At 37.6% G+C, this 22,529-nt stretch overlaps 2 protein-coding genes and 1 non-coding gene across 3 annotated transcripts; 1 reads left to right on the top strand and 2 right to left on the bottom strand.

Annotated features, from left to right (window-relative positions):
- Positions 1 to 6,540: 6,540 nt before the first annotated feature.
- Inx7 (innexin 7) lies at positions 6,541 to 11,386 on the bottom strand. The gene is made up of 7 exons (XM_066737868.1): positions 11,225 to 11,386; positions 11,060 to 11,150; positions 10,875 to 10,956; positions 10,165 to 10,342; positions 9,715 to 10,052; positions 8,774 to 8,964; positions 6,541 to 7,285 (listed from the first exon to the last, which is right to left on the bottom strand). Exons 1-7 carry the CDS (start codon positions 11,310 to 11,312, stop codon positions 7,018 to 7,020), a joined length of 1,236 nt encoding a protein of 411 aa, XP_066593965.1. The 5' UTR covers positions 11,313 to 11,386; the 3' UTR covers positions 6,541 to 7,017.
- A 3,901-nt stretch (positions 11,387 to 15,287) lies between these two features.
- Positions 15,288 to 20,277, bottom strand: Inx2 (innexin 2). Its single transcript, XM_066738059.1, has one exon. It carries the CDS (start codon positions 19,391 to 19,393, stop codon positions 18,317 to 18,319), a length of 1,077 nt encoding a protein of 358 aa, XP_066594156.1. The 5' UTR covers positions 19,394 to 20,277; the 3' UTR covers positions 15,288 to 18,316.
- Positions 20,278 to 21,704: 1,427 nt separating this feature from the next.
- TRNAR-ACG (transfer RNA arginine (anticodon ACG)) lies at positions 21,705 to 21,777 on the top strand. Its single transcript has one exon. It is a non-coding gene; the product is annotated as a tRNA-Arg (tRNA).
- The last annotated feature ends 752 nt before the right edge of the window (positions 21,778 to 22,529 follow it).

Raw genomic sequence — 22,529 nt, 5'->3', positions numbered from 1 at the left:
ACAAAGTCCTCGAGCGTTCTCCAAAGACTTCCACTGAATCGATTATTTTAATTAAGATCCATTAATTACACAATTGTTACAATAAACAATTCTTTTAATTTAACATAACAGAACATTTTAGGACGAATTTACTTTATCTTCAAGAAAACTTTGTCCTCGTTCTTTAAACGTTACTATATACAGACCACAGTTATCGAGCGTTCTCCAAAGATTTCCAAAGAATCAATTATTTTAATTACAGAAACCATTAATCACCTAATTAGCATAATAAAAAATGCCAATTGTTTGTTACAGGATTTCTCAGGGCAAATCTGGATCCTCGTCAACAAAGCTTCGTCTTCTTCATTGCAACGATGCTGCGTGACACAGTGGTCGTGTGTTCGCCAAAGGCGTCCTTAGAAGCGATTATCTTAATTAGAAGCCGCTTATTGCGCGTTCGCCAACTCGTGCATTGTCCGAGAAAAGCGAAGAGTTCTTTCAACTAACTCTTTCTCCCAGTTCGTTCTGGAATTTTAATTTACTATATATATATATACTTATTGCAGTTTAACGAAGTACCTCGTTAAATCTTTAAGAACGCTAGTGTCAAAATGCGAGTTTTTGAAAATTAATTTCTACGCACAGTAGTCACAACTGATCATAGTATCCGCAAAACTCGAAGACTCATTCATTCCTGCTGAATCATCCTTGCAATTATCATCATATAAAACTTACAAAAATCCATGCCAATTCGTGCATTGTTCGAGAAAAGCGAAAAGTTCTTTCAACTAATTCTTTCTCTTCCAGTTCGTTCTTCGTTCAGGAATTTTAATTTGCTATATATGTATATTGCAGTTTAACGAAGTACCTCGTTAAATCGTCAATAACGCTAGTGGCAAAATGCGAGCTTTTGAAGATTAATTTCTACGCACAGTAGTCACGATTCATCGTAATATACGTAAAACTCGACGACTTCGTCAATCCTGCTGAATCATCCTTGCAATTATCATCGTATAAAACTTGCAGAAAACCGCTATACATTGCGAGAGATTACGTTATTTTATCGTTAGCTCGCGATACAGAGGAAGGATTGTTTTCAGCATTGAATTTCTGCCTTTCACTTTTTCTCCCTTGGACTACGGTGCTCCTCGATATCATTTTAGGAATGCGCCAGACAACAACCGGTTTTCAGTATCGGTATGGAACTTGAGAACCACTGAGAGTCAATCATGCTCATTGTCAGAAATCCAACTGTCTTTTGCTACCTTAAATAATTGGCCTTTGAGTAATCGCTTCGTACGTTTACCTATTTTCTCTCTCTCTCTCTCTCTCTCTATATATATGTATATATATATATATGTATGATATATGCACACCAACACAGTGACAAGTGTACACGTATACAAAAAGTCCTACAAAATTAACAAAAAATTGTACATTAGTTGTAAAAAGTTTTTCGGTGTAAAATTCTACAATTTAACGTGTAAGTCGAGGATGAAGGTCAATTGTAGATCAAACACCAGAGATTTGCAATAGAATTTTGGTCATCGACGTTCCATCTTCAGCGTTTCTAAAAGTTAACGTATAAATCGAGGATGAAGGTCAATTGTATGTCAAACACCAGAGATTTACAATAGAATTTTTGGTCATCTACGTTCCATCTTGAGCCTTTCTAAAATTTAACGTATAAGTCGAGGATGAAAGTCAATTGTATGTCAAAGTCAAACACCAGAGATTTACAATAGAATTTTTGGTCATCGACGTTCCATCCTCAGTCCTTTGAAGCAACTCGCAAACTCTTTGTCCCTCTTCTTGCGATTCACCGAAATTCTACAAAAGTGTGTGCACACCAACACAATATAAAAAGTCCCACAGGAATAATAAAAAATTGTACATTAATTAAAAATGTTTTTCAGTGTAGAATTCTCAAATTTAACGTGTAAATAGAGGATGAAGGTCAACTGCAGGTAAAACACTAGAGATTTACAATAGAGTTTTGGTCATAGACGTTCCATCCTCAGCCCTTTGAAGCAACTAGCGTCTGTCCCTCTTCATCCCCCCCCCCCCACCCTCCTCACCCCACCCAACCAAGATTCTACAGAGATCATTGTCCCAATTTTTCATCTCTTTTCCTCCTCGCCACAATCCTGCCTAATCAAATCTCATCAAAAACTCGCGCGGCACGTGGAGCTCCGTGAAAACTGATACACTTCCCGTTCCATATTCATGCTCACACACACACATACACAAATACACAGTCTTTAATCCATAAATTTTTACACTTCAAAATTAGAGAGTGTCAATCACGATTAAGACGTTTTCATCTATATGTTAATCCCGACTACTTCCGGTCCTAATTGGTGCACGTTCATTCGCATGATGATAAAAAACTACGCCACCCTGAGAACTCGGCTGATCTCGATGCGTCGCTAAGAGTGGGAACGAATTCGAGACAACGAGTGGCTTATTTGCGATCTGGGAGTATTGGGTGTCCGCATACCAATACATATGTTAATCCGTCAACACATACTCGGTTTACATTCCCATCGATAAGACTAGGATAAACAGAAACTCGCCCGTTCCGTTATGGTTATATACGTCTTTATGTATAGATGTTATTTCGTCAACCAGTGCTTCTGTACATCGTTCCAGGAAAAACTCATAAACAATTAAACTGGTGAATGTAAATATTTGAGATTAACTGGAATCTTGATGCATATATGGTGGTCCCATTCGACAACTAGAAGAAAATGTTGCTTTTTTTCAGTTGTAAATATTATGCTTTAGGTAATCACACACACACGTTGGTTTTTATGATAAATTTTATTAAATTCAATGTTTAAGGGAATTTACTGACAAAAATCGCGGATATTGATTTTAAAATTCACACATGAATGATATAATATAATTATACTAGTGTATGTAAATATTAGAGATTAACTGGAATCTTGATGCATATGGTGGTCCCATTCGACAGCTAAAAGAAACTGTTACTTACTTTTTTGTCTTAATTTAAATATTATGCTTTAAATAATCACGTTGGTTCTTATGATAAATTTTATTAAATTAAATTTTTAAGGAAATTCACTGAGAAAAATCGTGGAAAAGAAAGTTTGGAAATTGATTATAAAGTTTACTCACGAACCTTATATTGTACGGAACGGTTCGAAAGAAAAATTTCGTATTCCGAAGTGTTCGGTATGGCCCCTGGACGTTCCCCGAATATTATCGCGATTAATCGTCGGTAAAGGTTCCATACTCGTGACTGTGATTTTATTTTCAAGTGGTTTTTGTGAAATGCAGCTATGTAGCCTGAATGATAAGCTGAAATGCAATGGAGGAGCCAATTGAAATTCGGGATTGATCGGGGAAGGAAGAGAAAAATGGGAGGAGAAATAAAACGATTCGTGGAAAATTATTTATGGGATCTGATTTAACGCGAGTTGCGTAAGTTCAATTGCCCGAGTTCATCGGGATCGTCAAGAGGAGGGTAGGGTTCTTGGATAATTCGCCTGTTTTTCTGTCTTTTTAACAAAAATCATTTATGGATGGTTGATACACAGATTTTTATGGAAAAAATTTTTAAACACGGCCAACCAAAACAAATTTTTACCTTAAAGTAGATGTATTCTTCAAGTGATATTTAATAAAAACTTTCTGAATGAGTTTTTGTAATGTTTCGTGATTGGATGAAAATTGCTCCAATCTGCATCGTGCTTCTGATTAGGGCCATAACTTGTTAAAATGATCGAACTTGGAATATAATTAATCTTCTTATAAAAAAACTGATTATTATTAATTAAAAAAAAATTGAAATAGCTTCTATAAAAGATATCCATTAAAACGAACACAGCATTTTACGAAGTACTTTGGTTATTGTAGAAATAACAGTAAAATTAGTAGATATTCTTTACACTTTGCAACTGAATAAATTGTCACGTTGGAAAAAAGAATATTAATATTTAATATACAAACATACGCTTAGCTTATGTAAAAAATATTGTACATTAGAAATAACACAGATGATGTTACGTAAGAGTATGGAAATGTGAATGAAGTCAGTAAGTAAACAAAAAAAAAAATAAACAGGTGTTAATGAAATTTTTATATTATGATTTAAAATTTTTACAAATTATTTAAGAAAACTTAAAATTAATTATGAAGTAATTTTTGAGTTTTTTTTATATATAATTATCTTTTTATTATTTCATTGTTGAGTATTTTTCAAACAAGTCACTAAATGAATTTTCATATAAAATTAAAAACATCATTGCTGTTACATCCTGTGTATATATATATATATATGCTCTATTAGAAAAATTTACTTATTTAAAAAATTGCAATATCTTCTGATTTGAATGCTATATAATCCTAATTATATATATATATATATATATATATATACATATATATAGCACTGTATAAGAGACGCAGCTGCTTTCCAGATTTTCCAGATGTTCGAGGAGAGCAGCATAGTGCATAGCGACCGGAACTCTCTTTGTGTTTCCCCCCGACCCTTTGCCCTCTCCCCTCCCTAACACTCAACTTCCTGTCAGCCAGAAACACAAGATTCGCGGAACAAAGGATCACCACGGAGAACCCGACTATATCGCACACTCTGGGTTGGTCCGAATTGCGCAATTTTGAGCAACGGAAATTCTCGCTGATGATTAAAAAAATCGCGCGCCTTCGGAAATTCGTCAGCAACGACAATCGAATCCCATTGGTCCGAGAATTCTCTTTTTCCGTTTAAAGCTCGCATCATCGTTTCCGTGGAACGTGATTCCTCCAGTTCCGGTCGTATTACATGTACTATTATGATTATTTTGCCTGTGTTGTATGCTTCTATTTTTTTCTTAATCGAGACTTTATTATTAATCCAGTGTAATCACGGTGAATCTTTGCATTTGGAAATTCTTCAGCAACAATTGATTCCCATTGATCCAAGAATTCTCTTTTTTCATTTAAAACTCGCATCATCGTTTCCGCGAAACGTAATTCCTCCAGTTCCGGTCGTAGTACATGCGTATTATTATGATTATTTTGTCTATGCTTTATGCTTTTATTAATGCAGTATAATCACGATTAATCTTTTGTTTATCTCTCTCTCTCTCTCTCTCTCTCTCTATCTATCTATCTCTTTGACAAGTTAATAAGAGGAAACGATTAGGAATAGTTTTATCTTCACCATGAAACTTCATCGATATAAGAAGCGAAGTAGAAAACTAAATAATTGATACACATTTATATATGCATTCATTTATTTCCCTTTCTTTTACCAGGAAGTTTATTACTACATATAACGACAATAGATGTATCCATTTCGCTTTCTCTAATCTCAATGTTAAACACGCGATAAGAGGAAATGTCATGCATGGCATATTTTTTACCATGAAGCTCCATCGATTTAAGAAACCAAATAAAAGACATAAATAAATTTTTTATTTTCCCATCTCTTTTCTTACTATATCTTCTCATTGATATTATAAACTTTTATAGCTATAGGTTTAATAACAATAATAAATATATATAAATATTCTTTTTTCTTCTTTCTCCAATCTCAACGTTGAGTACTTACATTTATTACTGTGTGTGTATGTCTGTGTGTGTGTGTTATAATAATAATAATTTTACATTTATATATCTTTCCCCTGTGCGCCCAACGTTGAACACGCGGTAATAAGAAAAACAGTGAATGACTTTATTTTCAGTGCGAAGCAACCAAGTGGAAAATAAAATAATTTGTTTATTTTTTTGATTCGTTATCTTCCTTTCTTGCATAAAAAACATTATTACACATTACAGCAATATATATATATATATCCACATTTTCCTTTTTCTCCGATCTCAACATTGAACTGCACGCAACGAAAGGAAACGCACCGTGAATGGCTTAATTCGCAGCACGGAGAAACGAAGCAGAAAAATGAAATAATCGACAATCGCGTTTAATAAGCAGGACTCCGCGAAGCATCGTTGCACAATCTAATCAGCGGAGACGCAGAGTCTTGCTCGGAATACTAGGCCAAGTTGCCAATCAAGCGTAATAACTATTTTAACGAGCCCGGCTTCTGACAGCCTCTCCGTGCAAACCGTCCAGGAACAATAAACAAATAGGCTCGAATTGCCATTGGATCGCTTCATTTTTTTATTACAAAAAAAATCAGGTTGCCTCGCTCGCATACATCATTGATTGCTCCAGGCACGCTTTTCGTCGTAAAAGCGTTGGATTTCACGCGCGCACCATGCAGCGCTTGGGTATAAAGTGGTCTCTTGTGCCAAAGAAGAATAAAGGAGGGGGGATATATGGAGCAGTAGAGAGAGAGAGAGAGAGAGGGGTGAATTAACGAAGAAAAATTTACAGACTCGAATTACTGGCCAGTGAAATCGATTAAACCACTAAAATTGGTTGACCGAGTTAGGAGACGAATGTAATCTAAATCAATTTATGCGGTAGATCGTAAGACTTCGATTGGACGAAATTTTATTTGGTTGGATGCGGTTGGTTGATTAAATAAAAAGTCTTGGATTATAATTTATTATGAAAAAATTATATTTTTTTTTCTTAATATAATGATCTTTTTAAATCAAAATAATTATAACGTAGAAAATAATTTATTTAATTGGGTCTAAGAAATATTTATTCACTATATATATATATATATATACAAGGTGTTTTGCGTAAGATTTTCCAGAGCATGGATACAAAATGACGTGTATCTCTTTAACTATAAGAGATTTTCAATTTTTTCATATGACTTTTTTGAAAGCAAATAACAAGAATTTTTGATAAGGTCCTATGCAAAAATTGAATATCTTTTATAGTTAAAGAGATATTTCTTTTTTGCATATGACCTTTTTGAAAACAAATAACAAGAGGCTTCGAAAAGGTCCTATGTAAAAATTGAATATCTCTTATAGTTACAGAAATAAACCTCACTTTGTATCTATGCTCTGGGGTGTGTCTTACGTGAAACACCCTGTAAAATGTTCATTATCAAAACAGAACACCATTGTGGAATGTTGGGTCCCCTCTTATCAAGGCTCTTTATCAATACTCTTCTCGAAATTTAACAAGTCCTCCTCGTCGACACTCCTGAAGCCCATCGCTTTGTTCTCCATTCTCAAATCTTCGGCCAACCGAAGCAACAGCTCCTTGAACACGTAGCCGTCCAGGTTCTTCGCGATGTAGTAGAGGAACAGCCAATCGCTGTAATAATACTCGTGCGTGACTCTCAACACGTTCCAAGGATTATATTTGCCAGGACAGGCCATTCCGAATACCCAACGGTTGAACTTTGTACTCCTGCAAAGAGAAAACGTGAAATAAAGTTGTTTTATATAAAGAGATAATTAAATTGAATTGGAGAATAATAAAATTCTTCATTTTTGGTTTTTCCTGAAAATTTTGGACCAATTTTGGTTGATGAGATATTTGGACCAAGCAGAGAATTTCTTATGACTGATTTAATTGTTTTGATTGGTCCTTTAAAATACAATGTCCTTTAATGAAAATCAATTTGCATCGATTTTCCTCGAGGATTTTAAACGTGAAGATGATAAGAGAGTTTTTGTAAACTATTGAGATAAGTTACAAGAATACGTAATAGAAAATAGGGAGAACCATTTAAAAAATACTCTAGATTACCTTCAAGTGACCTTCAAATCTAGTGTCAAGGTCGAACCAATTGATACTATCTTATCTATACCTCAAAGCTGTGTAATTCTCATTGGAAAGATTTTTCGATTTTTCCACTTGGTCTCTACCTATGGAGTTGTTCTTTTTTAAAAGGGACAATTGTACAATACACAGTGCCAGGAACGTTCTTTGTACAATTTGACCATTTTTTACACTATTTACGAGCTATTTTAATTTACATTATTTGACACAAAAAAATCCTCGGTATAATTATAAAAGTGATTAAACACTTTCACTGTTTGATGTTCGGAAAAAATATATATTTAGATAGATATAGAGTTAAAAGACTACAAAAGGTTTATTAAAAATGTAGACAAGTGCCCCGGTAGAATAATTAACATTTTCTAGATGACAATTATCAGAAACCCGATCGTTTTTCCGTCATTGAGACAAATTGTCTTGTTCTGCACTGCTGTATCGAATTTCGAATTAAGATGGGCCAAAGTAGAGAAGATGTAAACGCTCAAGTCTGTCGTAAAATGAGAAACATATTAGCCCCGTTGCATCATTCTGTCTTGGTTATGTCACGTTTACTACAAGTAATCTACGACCATCCTCTCTCACATGCAGGAACATTACAGGAACGTCCCTGGTACCATACGCATTGTTTACACCTAATGACTGTTTAAACGTCAAAAACGTGGTAATTCACGACTACAATAACAATAATAATAAAAACAAATATTCTCGGAATATCTCAAACTCGAGAAAGAGAAGGACCAGTGTATCTAAAAAAAACGTAAACAAACCCAGACGTTCGGAATTATACCACGAATCCCGCATCAAAACAAATGCAGCATTCCCCACAAAGGTCCCCCTCTTATCGTACCTTAACCATAAACAAAAAACATCAACTCTCTGAAATAAAATCCTCTACTTCTTTCATCAAGGATAAAACACCACCCATACAGCACCAAGTGACTTAAAGACATTTTTTAAACCTATTTTAGTCAATTGAATTACTACAAGATGTCTATAAGACAACTTTTAGTCAAGTGTGCATTCATCCACAATAATATATTAGATTTCACAGGTAAACAAAACATAAACATCCACGTAGAGTTTTTCAAATTTTCGAACGTCCCAGGAACGTACCTGGAATGTACCACCATTGTCAGGATTCTCCAAAGCAGACCCAATCCAGTAACTATCGCCAGGATGATGAACCAAAACCAGAGGAAAGTGTAGATCTTCTCGTTGACAACGTTCAAGGCCATCACGCAGAGAGCATCGTGACTCTGGATGGAGCCCGAAGGACCGTACTTGTAAAAGGTACATTTGGTCACCTGTAAAATATTCATGTGTTTTCTGGCCATTCTTGCAATATACACGCATAATCGCAGCGAGAATCGCGTCACGATTGTTGTTTCGTCATCCGACAAGGCGAACGTGCCATTTATCGTTTACCTTCTACGTCCATTCATTATACGTACCGACAATCCCTCGCATTACGCGACTCTCTGCCGATTTCATCCGCTGCTCCAGGCTAAAAACTGTTACGTCGCCCGACATCCGACTATCAACAGTTACACACGTTAAAACGCTGTCCGCTTAATCCGCGATTTAACCGAGTACGATTGTTATTCAATTAGTGAGAATGGGATGCAAGCGGGAAGCTGATAAATGAGATTGTTACTCATTTTATTATGCAAAGATGATGTCCTTCGGTGAGGACCTTGGGAATAATGACGTTTGTAAAGGGTAAGTTTCGTCCTTCTGATTTTTTACCTTCGAGATTTTATATGTACTTGCCGTCGACACACTACCGTGTCTCTTGATAAATGTTTGATCTAAAATGCTAAAAAACTCCTGAAACATTTCTAGACTAAAGTTGATACTTTGCTACGTTTTAAGAACAATTTCAGGATTATGTACATTTAACATAAACTAAAGTACTCATTATCAAAATTATAATCCCAAAATAACCGAATTCACTTAAAATTATCAAATTTCTCTATATCCCTTGACATCTTTCAGAAACTTTTCAGTATTTCCAGAATGCATCCTATATAAAACTAAGTAACCAAAAAAAAAACCTTAGGAAAGATAATATCCAAAGGGTCCATTTGGTCCCTAAAATCTTCAGCTCTCAAAGTGTTGCCAAGGCCAAGGAAAGCTCCACCGAGGAAAGCGTCGGTAATGTAGATCTGAGCGAGGACGTTGAGGAAGTTGAGGATCTCACAGAAGCTCAGATAATATGCCCAGTTCCGGTTCAAGTGGATGCGATTGATGAAAGCCTGACGAATTTGTGCAATGGCCTCCTCTCTGTCCTTTATGGACGGAACCGTGATCCCATTATCAGTCTTCAAACGTTCCTCCTGCAGAGAAATGGACGCCATGTGCAATCCGGAAACCAACATCTTCAAACGACCCCCTGAAAGGACGTAAAAAAGTAGAAACAAAGGAAGAAAATTGGTCTCCTCCAGTGAGTCGAGAAATTACTAAACTAAATAATATGTTTCTTCTCTTTTTAAATATATACGAACCTTCCCATTTTCTCCACAAGTAATGAGGCATGTAAAAGGACAACGCTTGGAAAAACAAGACAAAGGGGACCCACTGATAGTATGCGTGATGCACAACTTCGTCCTGTTTCGTCACCGGTCCAACTCCAGGATGAGCCACGTGGCCCAGTTCAACCGCGGTGTAGTTCATGTGCTTGGCCTGTTTCGTGTCAAACACGTGGAAGAAACCTGTTTATTCCACCAACTGCACTCCAATCTCTATAGACATTGTTTCTAACACCCCAACTGCATCAGAGTTGTACTCGTGCGAATGATTTTTAATAACATTTCTCATTTTCTACCATGTTTTATTATTTATTTCAACAATGTTAGTATACATATACAGGGTGTACCATCAAAGGCGTACCATAGATGGAGAACATAAAAATTCATTTATCTCCGTAAATATAAGAGAAATATCAATTTTTTATACAGGACATTTTTTATTGCAAATGCAAAATAGCTTCAAAAATATCCTATATAAAAAATTGGTATTTCTTATATTTACAGAGATAAATGAATTTTTATTTGTTCCACACCTTTGGTACACCTTCAGTGACACACTCTGTATATATATATATTAAATTTCTATCTATTACTGCAAGATATATCTTGTTTTCTACTAAATTACATTGAAACAATATCATTGAACTGTATCCGCCAATTTTATACGATTAAAAACCACAACTCACCACTGTGAACGTTGAAGTGAAGAAACAAAATGTGTTTACGACATCGATGAACCCTTTGGCGACCTCAGTATCGCTGATGCACCTTGCATTAATGTTAAAAAAAGATGTTTGAAACCTTCGTTCGTCCTTATTTACATCGCAGAGTGTCAAAAACGTTCCTTACACGTGGACGTCGAAAAACTCACCTTATGTGTTCTCCGATGAATTGTCTGGAAGAGACCAGCAAGGTGGCAGCCAAGAGTATGAGAAAAGTGGCTCTGTAATGTAGTCTAAAAACTGTATGTTTACAAATTGAGATTGAATGATCGAATAAACCAATATTACATCGACGTGTACAACTTTCGACGTACCGATGTTGTCTATACGGGCCACATCCTGAACGACCTTGAGCTTAACGTGGTCCTTGAGGATGGCGAACGTTGCCAAGACGGTTGACATTTTTCTGACGAAGGAAACTCGTGATTACAACTATGGCACGATTCTCACTTCATTACACTTCTAGAAAGCTTCGCGTTCACTGAACACCCAGACACGATTCTTTCTTATCAAAACCCTCTTCGAATCCTTCGGATATCGCTCGGAAAGTGATAGCATCGTCACTGCTTTAGATAAGGCTGACTGATTGCGTGTACTATATATATATATATATAAAGTTTTTTCAATTTACTCGGGAAATAAGAAAGCGATACATTTTATTTTTTACGTGATTCATATTGGAAATTTTATCCATAAGAATCAAGGAGTTTCTTAATCGTTTATCGATTGTGAGTCCAAGAAATGTATATCTAGTTCTGTTGATTTGGGATTTCTTCGATACATTTTATTTTTTATGCGATTCATCTCGAAATTTTATCCCGAAGAATCAGAGTTTTTTAGTCGTTTATCGATTATGCATCAAAAAACGTGTATTTGGTCCTCTCATTTTAGGGTTTTTTTTATATATTTTATTTTTTATGTGATTTATCTGGAAATTTTATCAAGAAGAATCAAGAAATTTTTTAATCATTTATCAATTATGAACCAAAAAACGTGTATTTGGTCCTCTCGTTTTAGGCTTTCTTGGATTATTTGATTTTTTGTGTGGTTCATCTGCAAATTTTATCCTGAAGAATCAAGGGGTTTTTTAATCGTTTATCAATTTATGAATCGACAAAACGTGTATTTGGTTCTGTCGCTTTGGGATTTCTTATCAGTCAACGAAACTCGAGAGTCTTAAATTAAAATTTATATTTATGTTGATTACTAGCGTTTCTAGATGTGACCCCCCCCCCCCCTTCTGTGTCTACCGAGAGTTCTGATAAGAAGGGAGCTACATCGCTTACTTTGTCCTCGATACGCGTTTCTCCCACTCTCGTCTACGTTCGTGGCGTGCAAGAACTTGTAAATGTCCCGAGCGTTTTCTCAACTCATCGAGAAACTAAGATTTGCCACGCTTTGCTTTTTATCTGCAACGTTACGAAACTGACGTAATAAGTTACAGACGTGGATTTTATATTTTTTTTGTTCCCTTTTATGAAAAATTCTTTCTTCATTCGCTTGTTGCGGAATGGACAGTGGAGCTGGGAAAATTATTATTGGGTTATGTTGGTAAAACTCCAAATCTTTATTAGATTTTTATTTCTTTTTTTTCGTGCTGTAATTGGCATAATTTGCGAAACTTCGAAACAATCGTTAGTTGAAAGTTTTAAATATTTTAGTCTCTACTGTGTTTCTGTATCTATATATTTATTTACGACGAATTGTTTCTTGAGTAATTTGTTCCTTCTCCTTTGTGTTTATTTTTATTTTTAATTAATTATTTTTGACTATATTATTAATTATTCGAATTTTTAGTACTATGCTTTTATTTCTTTATTTTTATTTACAACAGATTATTTTTAGCTAAATTACAATTATTCGAATTTCTACTATACTAATATTCCTCTAATTTTATTTATAACATATTATTTTTGACTGAATTATTCATTATTTAAATTTCTACAAATATACTTCTATTTCTTTATTTTTATTTATAACAAATTATTTTTGACCAAATTGTTAATTATCCTAATCCCTGCTGTGTTTCTACTTTCTCTAATTGTATTTATAGACAATTATTTTCCAATGAAATTCTTAAATCTTCATAACTCTAATTTTTTTTCAATTTTCTATTTTTATTTAAAACAAAAATTATACATTCTATAAATTCTAAACTTTGCATACTTCCAATTCGTTTCTACTTCTGCATTTTTATTGGAAAAATTCTGCTTCGCGCTAAAATGACGAAATATCTGAATCTTTGCCACGCTTGGACTTCTCTCTTTGGGATTACGTCGAGTAATTGCTCGCCCCAGTTCTCTCCTGATACAATGCATAGAATCGCGAGAAGAGTCACCGAACTAAATAATTATTAAATCTCCAGATCTCTGCTGCTGCGTTTCACTCTTGAGCTTGAAGCGTCCTTGACGCGGAATTCGAGTGGCAGTCCCATTAGTTTTCTCCTTCGAGCTAATTAATCATCATCAAGCAATAATCGCGAAGCTTCCTAGCGAGCAGCCTTGATCTCAAATCTGTCGACGATATAAAAGGATCGTTCAAAGTGTCTCGTAAATTACAGCTGTCCGTTGTTTTAAACAGAATTAACCTGTTTCGTCTTCAGGATTTTTGCACGTGTTGCAGTGTGTACGTGACAGGAGTACCTTTGAAAAAAAGGCACAACTGTAAAAAAAATGAAAAATTTCCTATCGTAAAAATGAGCGAGTCTCTGGTGAGAAGACGTATTATATATTTTGTGGTTGGAAAGGTTGGAGAGCAGGCGGCTTTGAACGTTGAAAAAAGCGGCGAATCCGTCGACGTTGTTGGGCCAGTCGTAATTTCGTAGAATCCGAAGCGTGGAGGGGGGGGGGGGGGAGTAGCGTGAGAGAAAAGTAGAGGGAGTAACCTGTATCGAGGCAGGTGAGCGGGGTGGGGATTGTAGGGTCGAGAGAGATAGAGAGCCACGTGTATTATATACAGACAGGGAGAAAGAAAGAGACAAAGGAAGAGGAGCGAGACAGCGAGTGTAGTGTGTGTATGTGTGTGTGTGTGAGAGAGAACAGCACAAGGTGGGACTTTGACCGGGCGTTGCACTCTCCGCCGTAGCCAGCCGAGCGAACTAGCCACATCTCCTCCAGAAAAGATCCTAACCTGACTCCCCACCCCCCCCCCACCCTCTTTTTGTGCCGGAAAGCGAATAACGAGGTTCCTCCTCGACTGCATTATGGCCGGTCGCGACCCGCTCCAACTTCAGGTACAAAAAATTTTACCCGAGAAATCCCTCTTTACCCACCAAGACGTTACTCTTACGCCACGCGCAATAACTCCGGCTGCTCGAACTTAACAAGAGGTTAGGTTATCTGTCTTCTCGCACGATTCGTCCGTAGAACTCAAAAAGCTGGACTTATCGCTATCGGCAATCTCCAAAGTGACCCACTAAGGTCATGTAAACTACGTACGAGTGTTAAACAGAAAATTGCTACTTCGAACGTTATTGGATAATTCGCTCATTAACTTCAATTCAATGCGTCACTGATGGCTTTTCATGAAGAAAATTCTATTTTTTCCAATGCGTAACACTCGCGATAGACAGGCCCCTTCGCTGGAAGGGGAAACTAGAATCGTTGTTCTCGTTAATCGTCCACCGGATCACACCCACACAGTCTCCGCTGCATTATCCCCTACTGCATCTGTACCAATTGCATTCCTAAGCGTTGTGTGGCTCAAGGTTAATTTGTAAAAATTTATTAAACTCTGTACTGTGTTCAATTGTACCCTGCCAAAAGCCTGTTGCAGCGGGAAATTAGATACAAGTTTGTTGTAATTGTTGCTAGTTTTAATTGTATGTGGTTTGTTTACATACTTGTAGTGATTGTTTGTGTAAAAAACAAAACTGTATCTCGTAAAAACTATTATTAAACATTTTAACTTTTGTCTTAATTTGTTATCAATTTTATGTATATGGCTCATGGCTAATTTTTAAACTTTATCAGACTCGATAATGTTCAATTATTGTGTTCTGTGAAAGACTGGATAAGCAGGAAATGAGATACGTAAAGCTTATTCTAATTATTGCTCATTGCTATTTGATCCATATTGTTTACAAACTGAAATGATTGTGCCTCGCAAAAGCTATTATTAATATTTTAATTTTTGTGCAAAGCAGACAGCTCATTCATTTGTTCAATCTCAAAGTTAATAATTATGTGACTCAAGGTCGATTTTTAAACTTTATCAGATTTTTTTTTGTGATCAATCGCATCCTGTAATAGAGGTTAGGAAAGCAGGAAATGAGATAGGAAAATAGTATCCTCGTTGCTCACTGAAATCCGAGTTGTTTTATTTTTTAGTATTATTAGCTCATTTATATTGTTTACAAACTTAATACGCGGATTACATGTGCATAGGAAAACTATTATTTCATCAAAGCTGTCAATAAACATCTCATTCTTTTTTAAAGCAAACTCTTACCCTTTCGAAGCTTGGAATGGAGGAAATGAGGTACAAAAACTTTATTCTTGTTGCTCACTGATATTTATTTGTTCAACTTCACAATGAACATTTGCATTAAAATATAACATTTCTAATTTAGGGCAGGAATCTGTACTCGCCCTTGGATCGGTTGTACCCTCGAGCTGTTCTTATCCAACCATCGATTGAGGAAAACTCACCGAAAGGATTCTCTTGATCGGGGAAAGAATTTTTCAATATCTGTTAAAACTACAAATACAAAATAAATTTCAAGTGTTTTCCGGTGGAAGAACGTCACGAGGTGTACAACAATCACCTTTCTCTTATTCGCTACATCGCTATATTGCAGGAAAAATGTCTTTTTCTCTTACCTAACCTACAAATATTTCGTAGTCGCTAAACCAACGAGCAAAAAATATCTATAATAATAAAGAGAAGGAAGAAGGCGTGTATGTATTGTCATCGTTTTATCACTTGCTCTTTCGGCGATCATTATCTATCCGCCCATTGTCGACCTGATATAATTTAACTTTATCGCTCGGAAGGTGGGCCTCGTTCTCTTGTTCGACAATAAAATTATTCTTTACTTTAATGGCATTGCTTCCGATAAGAAAAGTATACTGCCACTAAAAGAACAACAACAGCAATGTAGAGAACAAGAGAGACCCACCTTGAAAAAGTCCAATCTGCCATTGGATACGTCAGCAGTGAACTCCACGAATTTCTTCCAAACAGGCACTTTTTTTCTTTTGTCGTTCGACCGAGCCAACGAATTCGCCCGATCGTTCAATACTGGCATCGTTTAATAAATAATTTGCACTTGTGGTAGTTGTACGAAGATACTTTCTCTAGGAAGTCGTTCCTAGCTTTTTTGATTGCTTTTAGAAAACATTTGGACATATTGCTGCTTTCCTAACCTATATGTTTAACGTTCAGGGACGAATGCTAGCGCTCGCGCGGGTGAACAAGGCAAGTAAAGCTTGAGGTTAGCTTCGATTTGGAAGTACAGCAAATTGATACGTGTGCTCGCATCTTCGAGCTGGAAATAATTTATTGGGAAGCTGCTGCTGCTTGCAAGCGTACGTAAATATTGGAGTGCTTCGATTTCTTGGCAGTCTTACTTTGAGCATTAATTCCGCGGACAAAGGTATAATATATAATATATATGTATATGTATATGTATATATGGAAATGGGACTAAACCGCGCGTTAATAATAATTTCACTTCGCTCCTAAGTTGCTACACAGCTAAATCGGGCTTATAAGAGGGAACTCCAACAGGTTGTCACAAAACTGTTGACTCGTCCCACGGAGTTTACCCTCGTTTTTTCTTTTTAAATTTCTTTGTTGCCGTTCTTACTATAGCAAGATACACGATGAATGAAATTAAAAGGACTCGTCGATAACGAGTGCATCTCGAATCCTGTCGTACCTCGGTGCTTCAATAAATTACAAGAATTCAAAGTAAGAATGGAATGAGAATTTTAATCAGTCTCTCGAATACAGTGTATGTATATACGATGGAATTTGGCACGAAAGCTAATTGAAACAGGATTCTCGCCGCGTTCTCGAAAGCCACGTTTTTCCATCTATGATATGAATAGTTTCGCTTAGTCGTAGAAAAGGCAGCACTGGTACTTTTTTTGTGTACCAGGAATATTTAGGCACGGAACGATTACGTAGGACGGTATATGTATACGTGGCAGTAATACAAAACTATACAAGCTCACACGTATTGTGTATTCATATATATATGACATATATGTGTATGTATTCGTCGATTGCCTCTTTTACGAGTGGAACGAACGGGTCAAAATTGCTTTAGCGAAAAATGATACATAGAATATTATCTCTTTTTCTCTGTATACACGCAAGTTCTGATAGTTTTCTTTCTCTTTCGTTCATTTTCATTCTCACTTTCTCTCTCTCTCTCTTTCGCTCTCGCTCTTTCATACCATAAAATTCATATATTTATATATAATATATTTATCTTTTCTATATCATACGGCGGCCTAGTTTATACATATACTCTTACGCTTACAATGTGATAAAAAAGATTAACGTGTATGATCTAAGAAAATAATAAAGAAAAAAAATTATCGAAAGAACGGTGACAGAGCAAACTGAGAGTAATTTATTGGGGGGAGAGAGAGAGAGAGAGAGAGAGAAAGGGAGAGCGAGTGAGTAAGAAGGATAAGAACACATCTATATGGCATCTCGCGAATCTCAAACCTCCCATTTTTAACATCCTCCCAACTTTATACCCAACTGTTTGCACTTTAACCGTTTTACATCGATAAGCATTCAATTGTCTCTAGAAAAATACAAACTATACCGAATGACAATAACTCTAATAAAAAAAATTATAATAAGGCAAATTACTATTATAAGAGGATGAAAAGTAGAAAACGCCGTCCTCCATTTATCACACGAACAGAGTCTAAGGGATTTGGACCCAAGTTCCGGAGGATCTAATACTAAGCATACTTTCGTACAAACGTACATTTTTTCTCTCCTCTCTCTCTCTCTCTTTCTCGTACGCTTACTAAAAAATACAATGGTTCTTTATATATAAAAAAAGGAATGCGTCAATCATGGAATGAGTGTATCGAGATCGAAAATTGAACAATTTGGCTGAAACGAGAAACGAGAGAAGGAGAAAAAATCGAATGGTGAAGATAAGAGATTTGATTACAATTTGTTAAAAAAAATAAGAAAAGAAAGTAGTTTAGCTATTGGCGATTGTTAGAGATAAAAAGAGAATAGCGTAGCGTTTTGCGGCCCTTGGTCGATTGGAATGTGGCGTTGGGATACACACGAGCGACAGCCATAACGGCGGCCAATGACGATGGTGATGATTATGATATTGGGTATTTTATTGGGCTTGAAACAACAACACTCTCCCGAGAAATCGTCCTCCTCTTCGTTAGAGGTTAGAAAAGTGAGGTTAGGACGCGCTAAACGCTGCCCTTGCCCTGGAATTTTTCAGCGAGATCCGACACCAGTTGCTTGTAGACAAGAGGATCGATGTTCTTTCCCAATTGGTAAAGGACGAACCAATCACCAATCTGGCAATTCTTAGCTATTGTCTCGATCTGATTGTGCGGCGAGATTCGTGATCGAGCGCGCAGCAGCAGAAGCCGCAATTTGGGGCCAGCGATCACTGCTAATCGGTATGCGAGGCTCAAGCCACTCAGAATGGACAAAGCGATGAACCAGAACCACAGGAAAACGTAAATCTTCTCGTTAACGATGTTCAGTGGCAGCACGCAGAGACCGTCGAACCGTTGCACCGTACCGGAAGCACCATATTTGTGAAAGGTGCATTTGGTCACTTTGGGAAAGACTCTGGACATTGGATCGATCCTCTCCTCGGGTTCCATTTCTGTAAATTTCACAACGTCAGCTCCGTAAGTCGTGAATTCACCGTCCAGGAAGAAATCCATAAAGTAAATTTGTCCCACGACGTTGACGAAATTCAACACCTCGCAGAAAAAGAATCTGAACGCGTAGAAATTCTGTGTGTGTAAATTGGTGGCGAAATATTCAACTAATAGTTTCCTGCGATCGCTCTTGCACTCGTCGTTGGCGACGGGACAGTTGAGGTCCAAAGCGAGCATCTTGATTCGTCCACCTTCCCAGGTCTTCCACAAATAGCGCGGCACGTAAAAAAGAATCGCTTGGAAGAAGAGAGTGAAGCAGACCCACTGATAATATTTGTGATATTTCACGTTATCCTCTCCTGCTACGTGCGACGATACACCGGGTTGTACGATATCCTTGCCAACTACACCGGTCCTGTCTGGGATCGTAAAAGTCGAGTAGATCCAACAATAGGTATCCATTACGTTCGACGGAATCTCGTCAACGATACAATCGATAGGATCCCCTATGTATTGCCTGGAAGTAACCAACAGGGAGAACGCTATCAGGATGATGACAGTCGCTTTGTAATGCAGACGGAATACATTGTTGTCGATGCACACAGAGTCGAGCTTCAACAAGCCCTTCACTGAACCAAACACGTCAAACATATTTCCTTTCTTCTTTAGATAACTCTAATAATCTAAAATTTTTCTTTTATATCACACTGTATAACGGAAGCGTCTCACTTGGAATGTTGCTATGAACAGAGTCTGGCGTTTATGAAACACTGGTGAGCACACGCGCGTTGCTGGCTCCCTCTCTTTCTCTCTCTCCACACTCCGAGAGAAAAGAACGGTAAGGAGCAGTACGAAGCAGAACGAGATTGTAATAGCCTCGTGTTTCGAATCGCGCACGCGTCCTACCTCGAATAAATATTAAGTATATAGAGATAAGAGAAAAGTGAGCGAGAAGGGAGTCAGTAGCGAGGGACAAGCGTCACCGAACGTTTCTTTGGTAATGGCTGCGCACAGGGAGAACGGGAGAACTTTAGAACTGCCAGGAGTCAAGCTACAAGCTCTGCTGGCTTGCTTCGAGAGACGCCGTTGCTCGCGACACGCACTGGCCACAACACGAGGACACAGCGAGCGGCGTTGCACGTCTTGCTTGTTCTGTCTGCCGCAGCGATTCTCTCTCTATCTCTCTCTTTCCTACCCACTAGAGACACTCACAGTCCCCCACTTTTCACTCTGTCTCGCTTACTATACAGCTTTTAGCCTTTTAACAGCCGGTCTCCTCTCCAACGTAAGTAAGCAACGCTCCGACTTTGCTTTGCTTCGACAGTTCACAGACTCGACTCGGGTATCGTCGGCCAACCTCGACTTTCGTCGCATCGCCTTTTGCTCCCTCAACTCTCTTTCTCTCTCCACCACTCTCCAGTCTCCATTTTCATACGCGCATGCGCAATGCTTTCTTTTCTTTCCAATGTAGAAAGAGAGAGGGAGGAAGAGATTCGTCCGCCTCTCTGTTACTATGGAAACGTTCCATGAGAAACTTCGGATTCTTTTTCTGTCTCTTCTTCCCCCTCCCCCCCCCCCTCAAACACCTGCGAATAGTCCAATCATGAACTCAACTCGAAATAAGACATCTTTTATGCAGGACATCGCACGAATTCCATATTCAAATCCCCATTGGCCCGTCCGGTCCGTCATTTCGGAGGATACAGATGAGTTTTATATTCTGTTCTCTCTGCCTCGTATTCGACTATCGATCCGACTCAGCAGATTGCGGAACGCATCGGCAGGCGGAGAAAGGAAAGGATGCTCACGTGCATTCCTTTGCCGGGGGTTAGCCAGTCATCGGTATCCTTCTCTACACAGGCCAAAACCGGCTCGATTCACACCGTGCTATACTTCTGATAAGCAGCTGCAATCCGTAAGCATCCACGTGCAAAATCGTAGTACCCCTCCCCCTCCCTCCCTTCCCTTACTTCCTAACTACATCCAATCAGGTTTCAGCAGCCAATCGCAATAATTATCTGCCCTCAGTGCGGGTTAAACGGAACGAAAAAATCCTGATTATGGATTAAACGCGATTACCGTAATAAGTACAGCTGACTTACGTGGAAAATATCGACTCGACTCCTTCGAAACTGCATTATTGGCGTATTATGACGTGGTACATAAATTAATACACGGATCCTTTGTCTCGTCAATTCGATACCCCTGAATTGCTCTCGATAATTCCTATTCGTTATAACCTAATCTCTCAGCGTTTTAATTGTTTCCACAAATGTAACTGTACCTGTCGTAGTTTATATATAGTGTTATTATCGCATTCGCAAAAAATAGATAGGACAAGAATTTTAAATAAAGAATATCGAATTTAAGATGCATTCGTTAGCAGTCGCGTGGATACTGACTCTTCGTCTCGCACGAGATTATTTCTATATTATAAATATATGTGTAAGTTGACTCGCGCGTTCTACGAAAACAAGAGCACAATAGCGCTTCGCTATCAAGACGCTGGATCAGATAACGCTGGATTATCTAAAAGCCACCCGTGTCGTGACGCATTCACCGAGTCAGCTGTGAGTATCGTTAAGCAGAACTCTAGTCCGAATTGATTTAGATATCTGGCGAGACGAAAAATTCCAGCGTGATTTTCCTTGTCTACCGACTGAATCATGCAGGGATTATCTGTATCGATATCAATTAATCTTACATGAGAAGGATTGTAACTCTTAATAGGAATTGATTCCTAGCGTCAAAGGAAATGCGTGTCGTTTTATGTCCTCGCCATTGTCTTTTTAAGGCTCTTTACAAGTCTGCGATGTATATCTCGTTATCTTTTGTAACGCTAGATTGTTGCCAAATAAAATATTTTTGTGGGATTGGGTAATGAGTTAGGAAATTAAATAAGACAACACACTTTATTTTAAAAACCTTTTAATGATAAGAGAACGAAACTATAATCAAGGTCGGTCCTGTGGCGCAACGGATAACGCGTCTGACTACGGATCAGAAGATTCCAGGTTCGAATCCTGGCAGGATCGTGAATTTTTTTTGCATCTTTTCTGAAATCATTCATAATTCATACTTCGAACGATCGTTTGTACAATTGCACAGAAATAGAATCTTGAGAGAAATCATTCTCAGTACACGATTAACATATAAAACGACGACGAGAGGAAAAAAAACAATCGCGGATAAACGCACGTGTTCTACAGCAGCTCGATGATACATCTCAGCGAATTAATTAAACGCCGTGTCTCATCTCGACCTTCTTTCTCAGTATGTCCATAAATACAGCGATAAAAAAATCGACTAGTGTTTATTTATGTTTCTACTATTTTCTGGCCTCATTAGGGAGGAAATTACAAGAGAGGAAAAGCGAGAGGAATGATTTGCACGAATGAGAATATTCTCATCGACCAATGGAAAATATACCAACGAAGGTGAAAAGAGAACCGCTGCTATAGTGTCCGTAAGGGCTTACTCACGTTTCTCACGAAGCAGGCATTCAGGACTTAGGTATGCACTTTTACCGGCCTCCCCTCCACTCTCTTACTTTCCAAAGTCTCGAAGGGCAGAGCGGACGTATAGAATGGGACTGCCACCTTACGAATACCAAGATCCACGTGGGAGGAAGAATTTGTCCCCAAAGTCACTCGTTCATTCAGGTTAAAGAAACATAGCATGACTCTCGTGATGTAAAATAAGTTTGAGAGAGTCAGATCATATAGCTAGCAATAATGATAAGTCCATTGTCGAACCCTCCCATGGTAGGATCTAGCCGAGGTCGTGA

Source organism: Prorops nasuta, unplaced genomic scaffold, assembly GCF_024137725.1.
Source record: "Prorops nasuta isolate Cenicafe-Biocafe unplaced genomic scaffold, Cenicafe_Pnas_1.2 PNAS00018, whole genome shotgun sequence".
NCBI classification, from domain to species: domain Eukaryota; kingdom Metazoa; phylum Arthropoda; class Insecta; order Hymenoptera; family Bethylidae; genus Prorops; species Prorops nasuta.
Note: the sequence above shows the minus strand (reverse complement) of the source record. Positions and strands in the feature narration are given on the sequence as shown.

Coding starts and splice junctions, on each gene's coding strand:
- Inx7 (XM_066737868.1), bottom strand. CDS start 11,312: ATGTCAACCGTCTTGGCAACGTTCGCCATCCTCAAGGACCACGTTAAG. Junction 10,343..10,874: donor TCACTTCAACGTTCACAGTG/GTGAGTTGTGGT, acceptor GACACGAAACAG/GCCAAGCACATGAACTACAC. Junction 7,286..8,773: donor ACAATGGTGGTACATTCCAG/GTACGTTCCTGG, acceptor TTCTCTTTGCAG/GAGTACAAAGTTCAACCGTT.
- Inx2 (XM_066738059.1), bottom strand. CDS start 19,393: ATGTTTGACGTGTTTGGTTCAGTGAAGGGCTTGTTGAAGCTCGACTCT.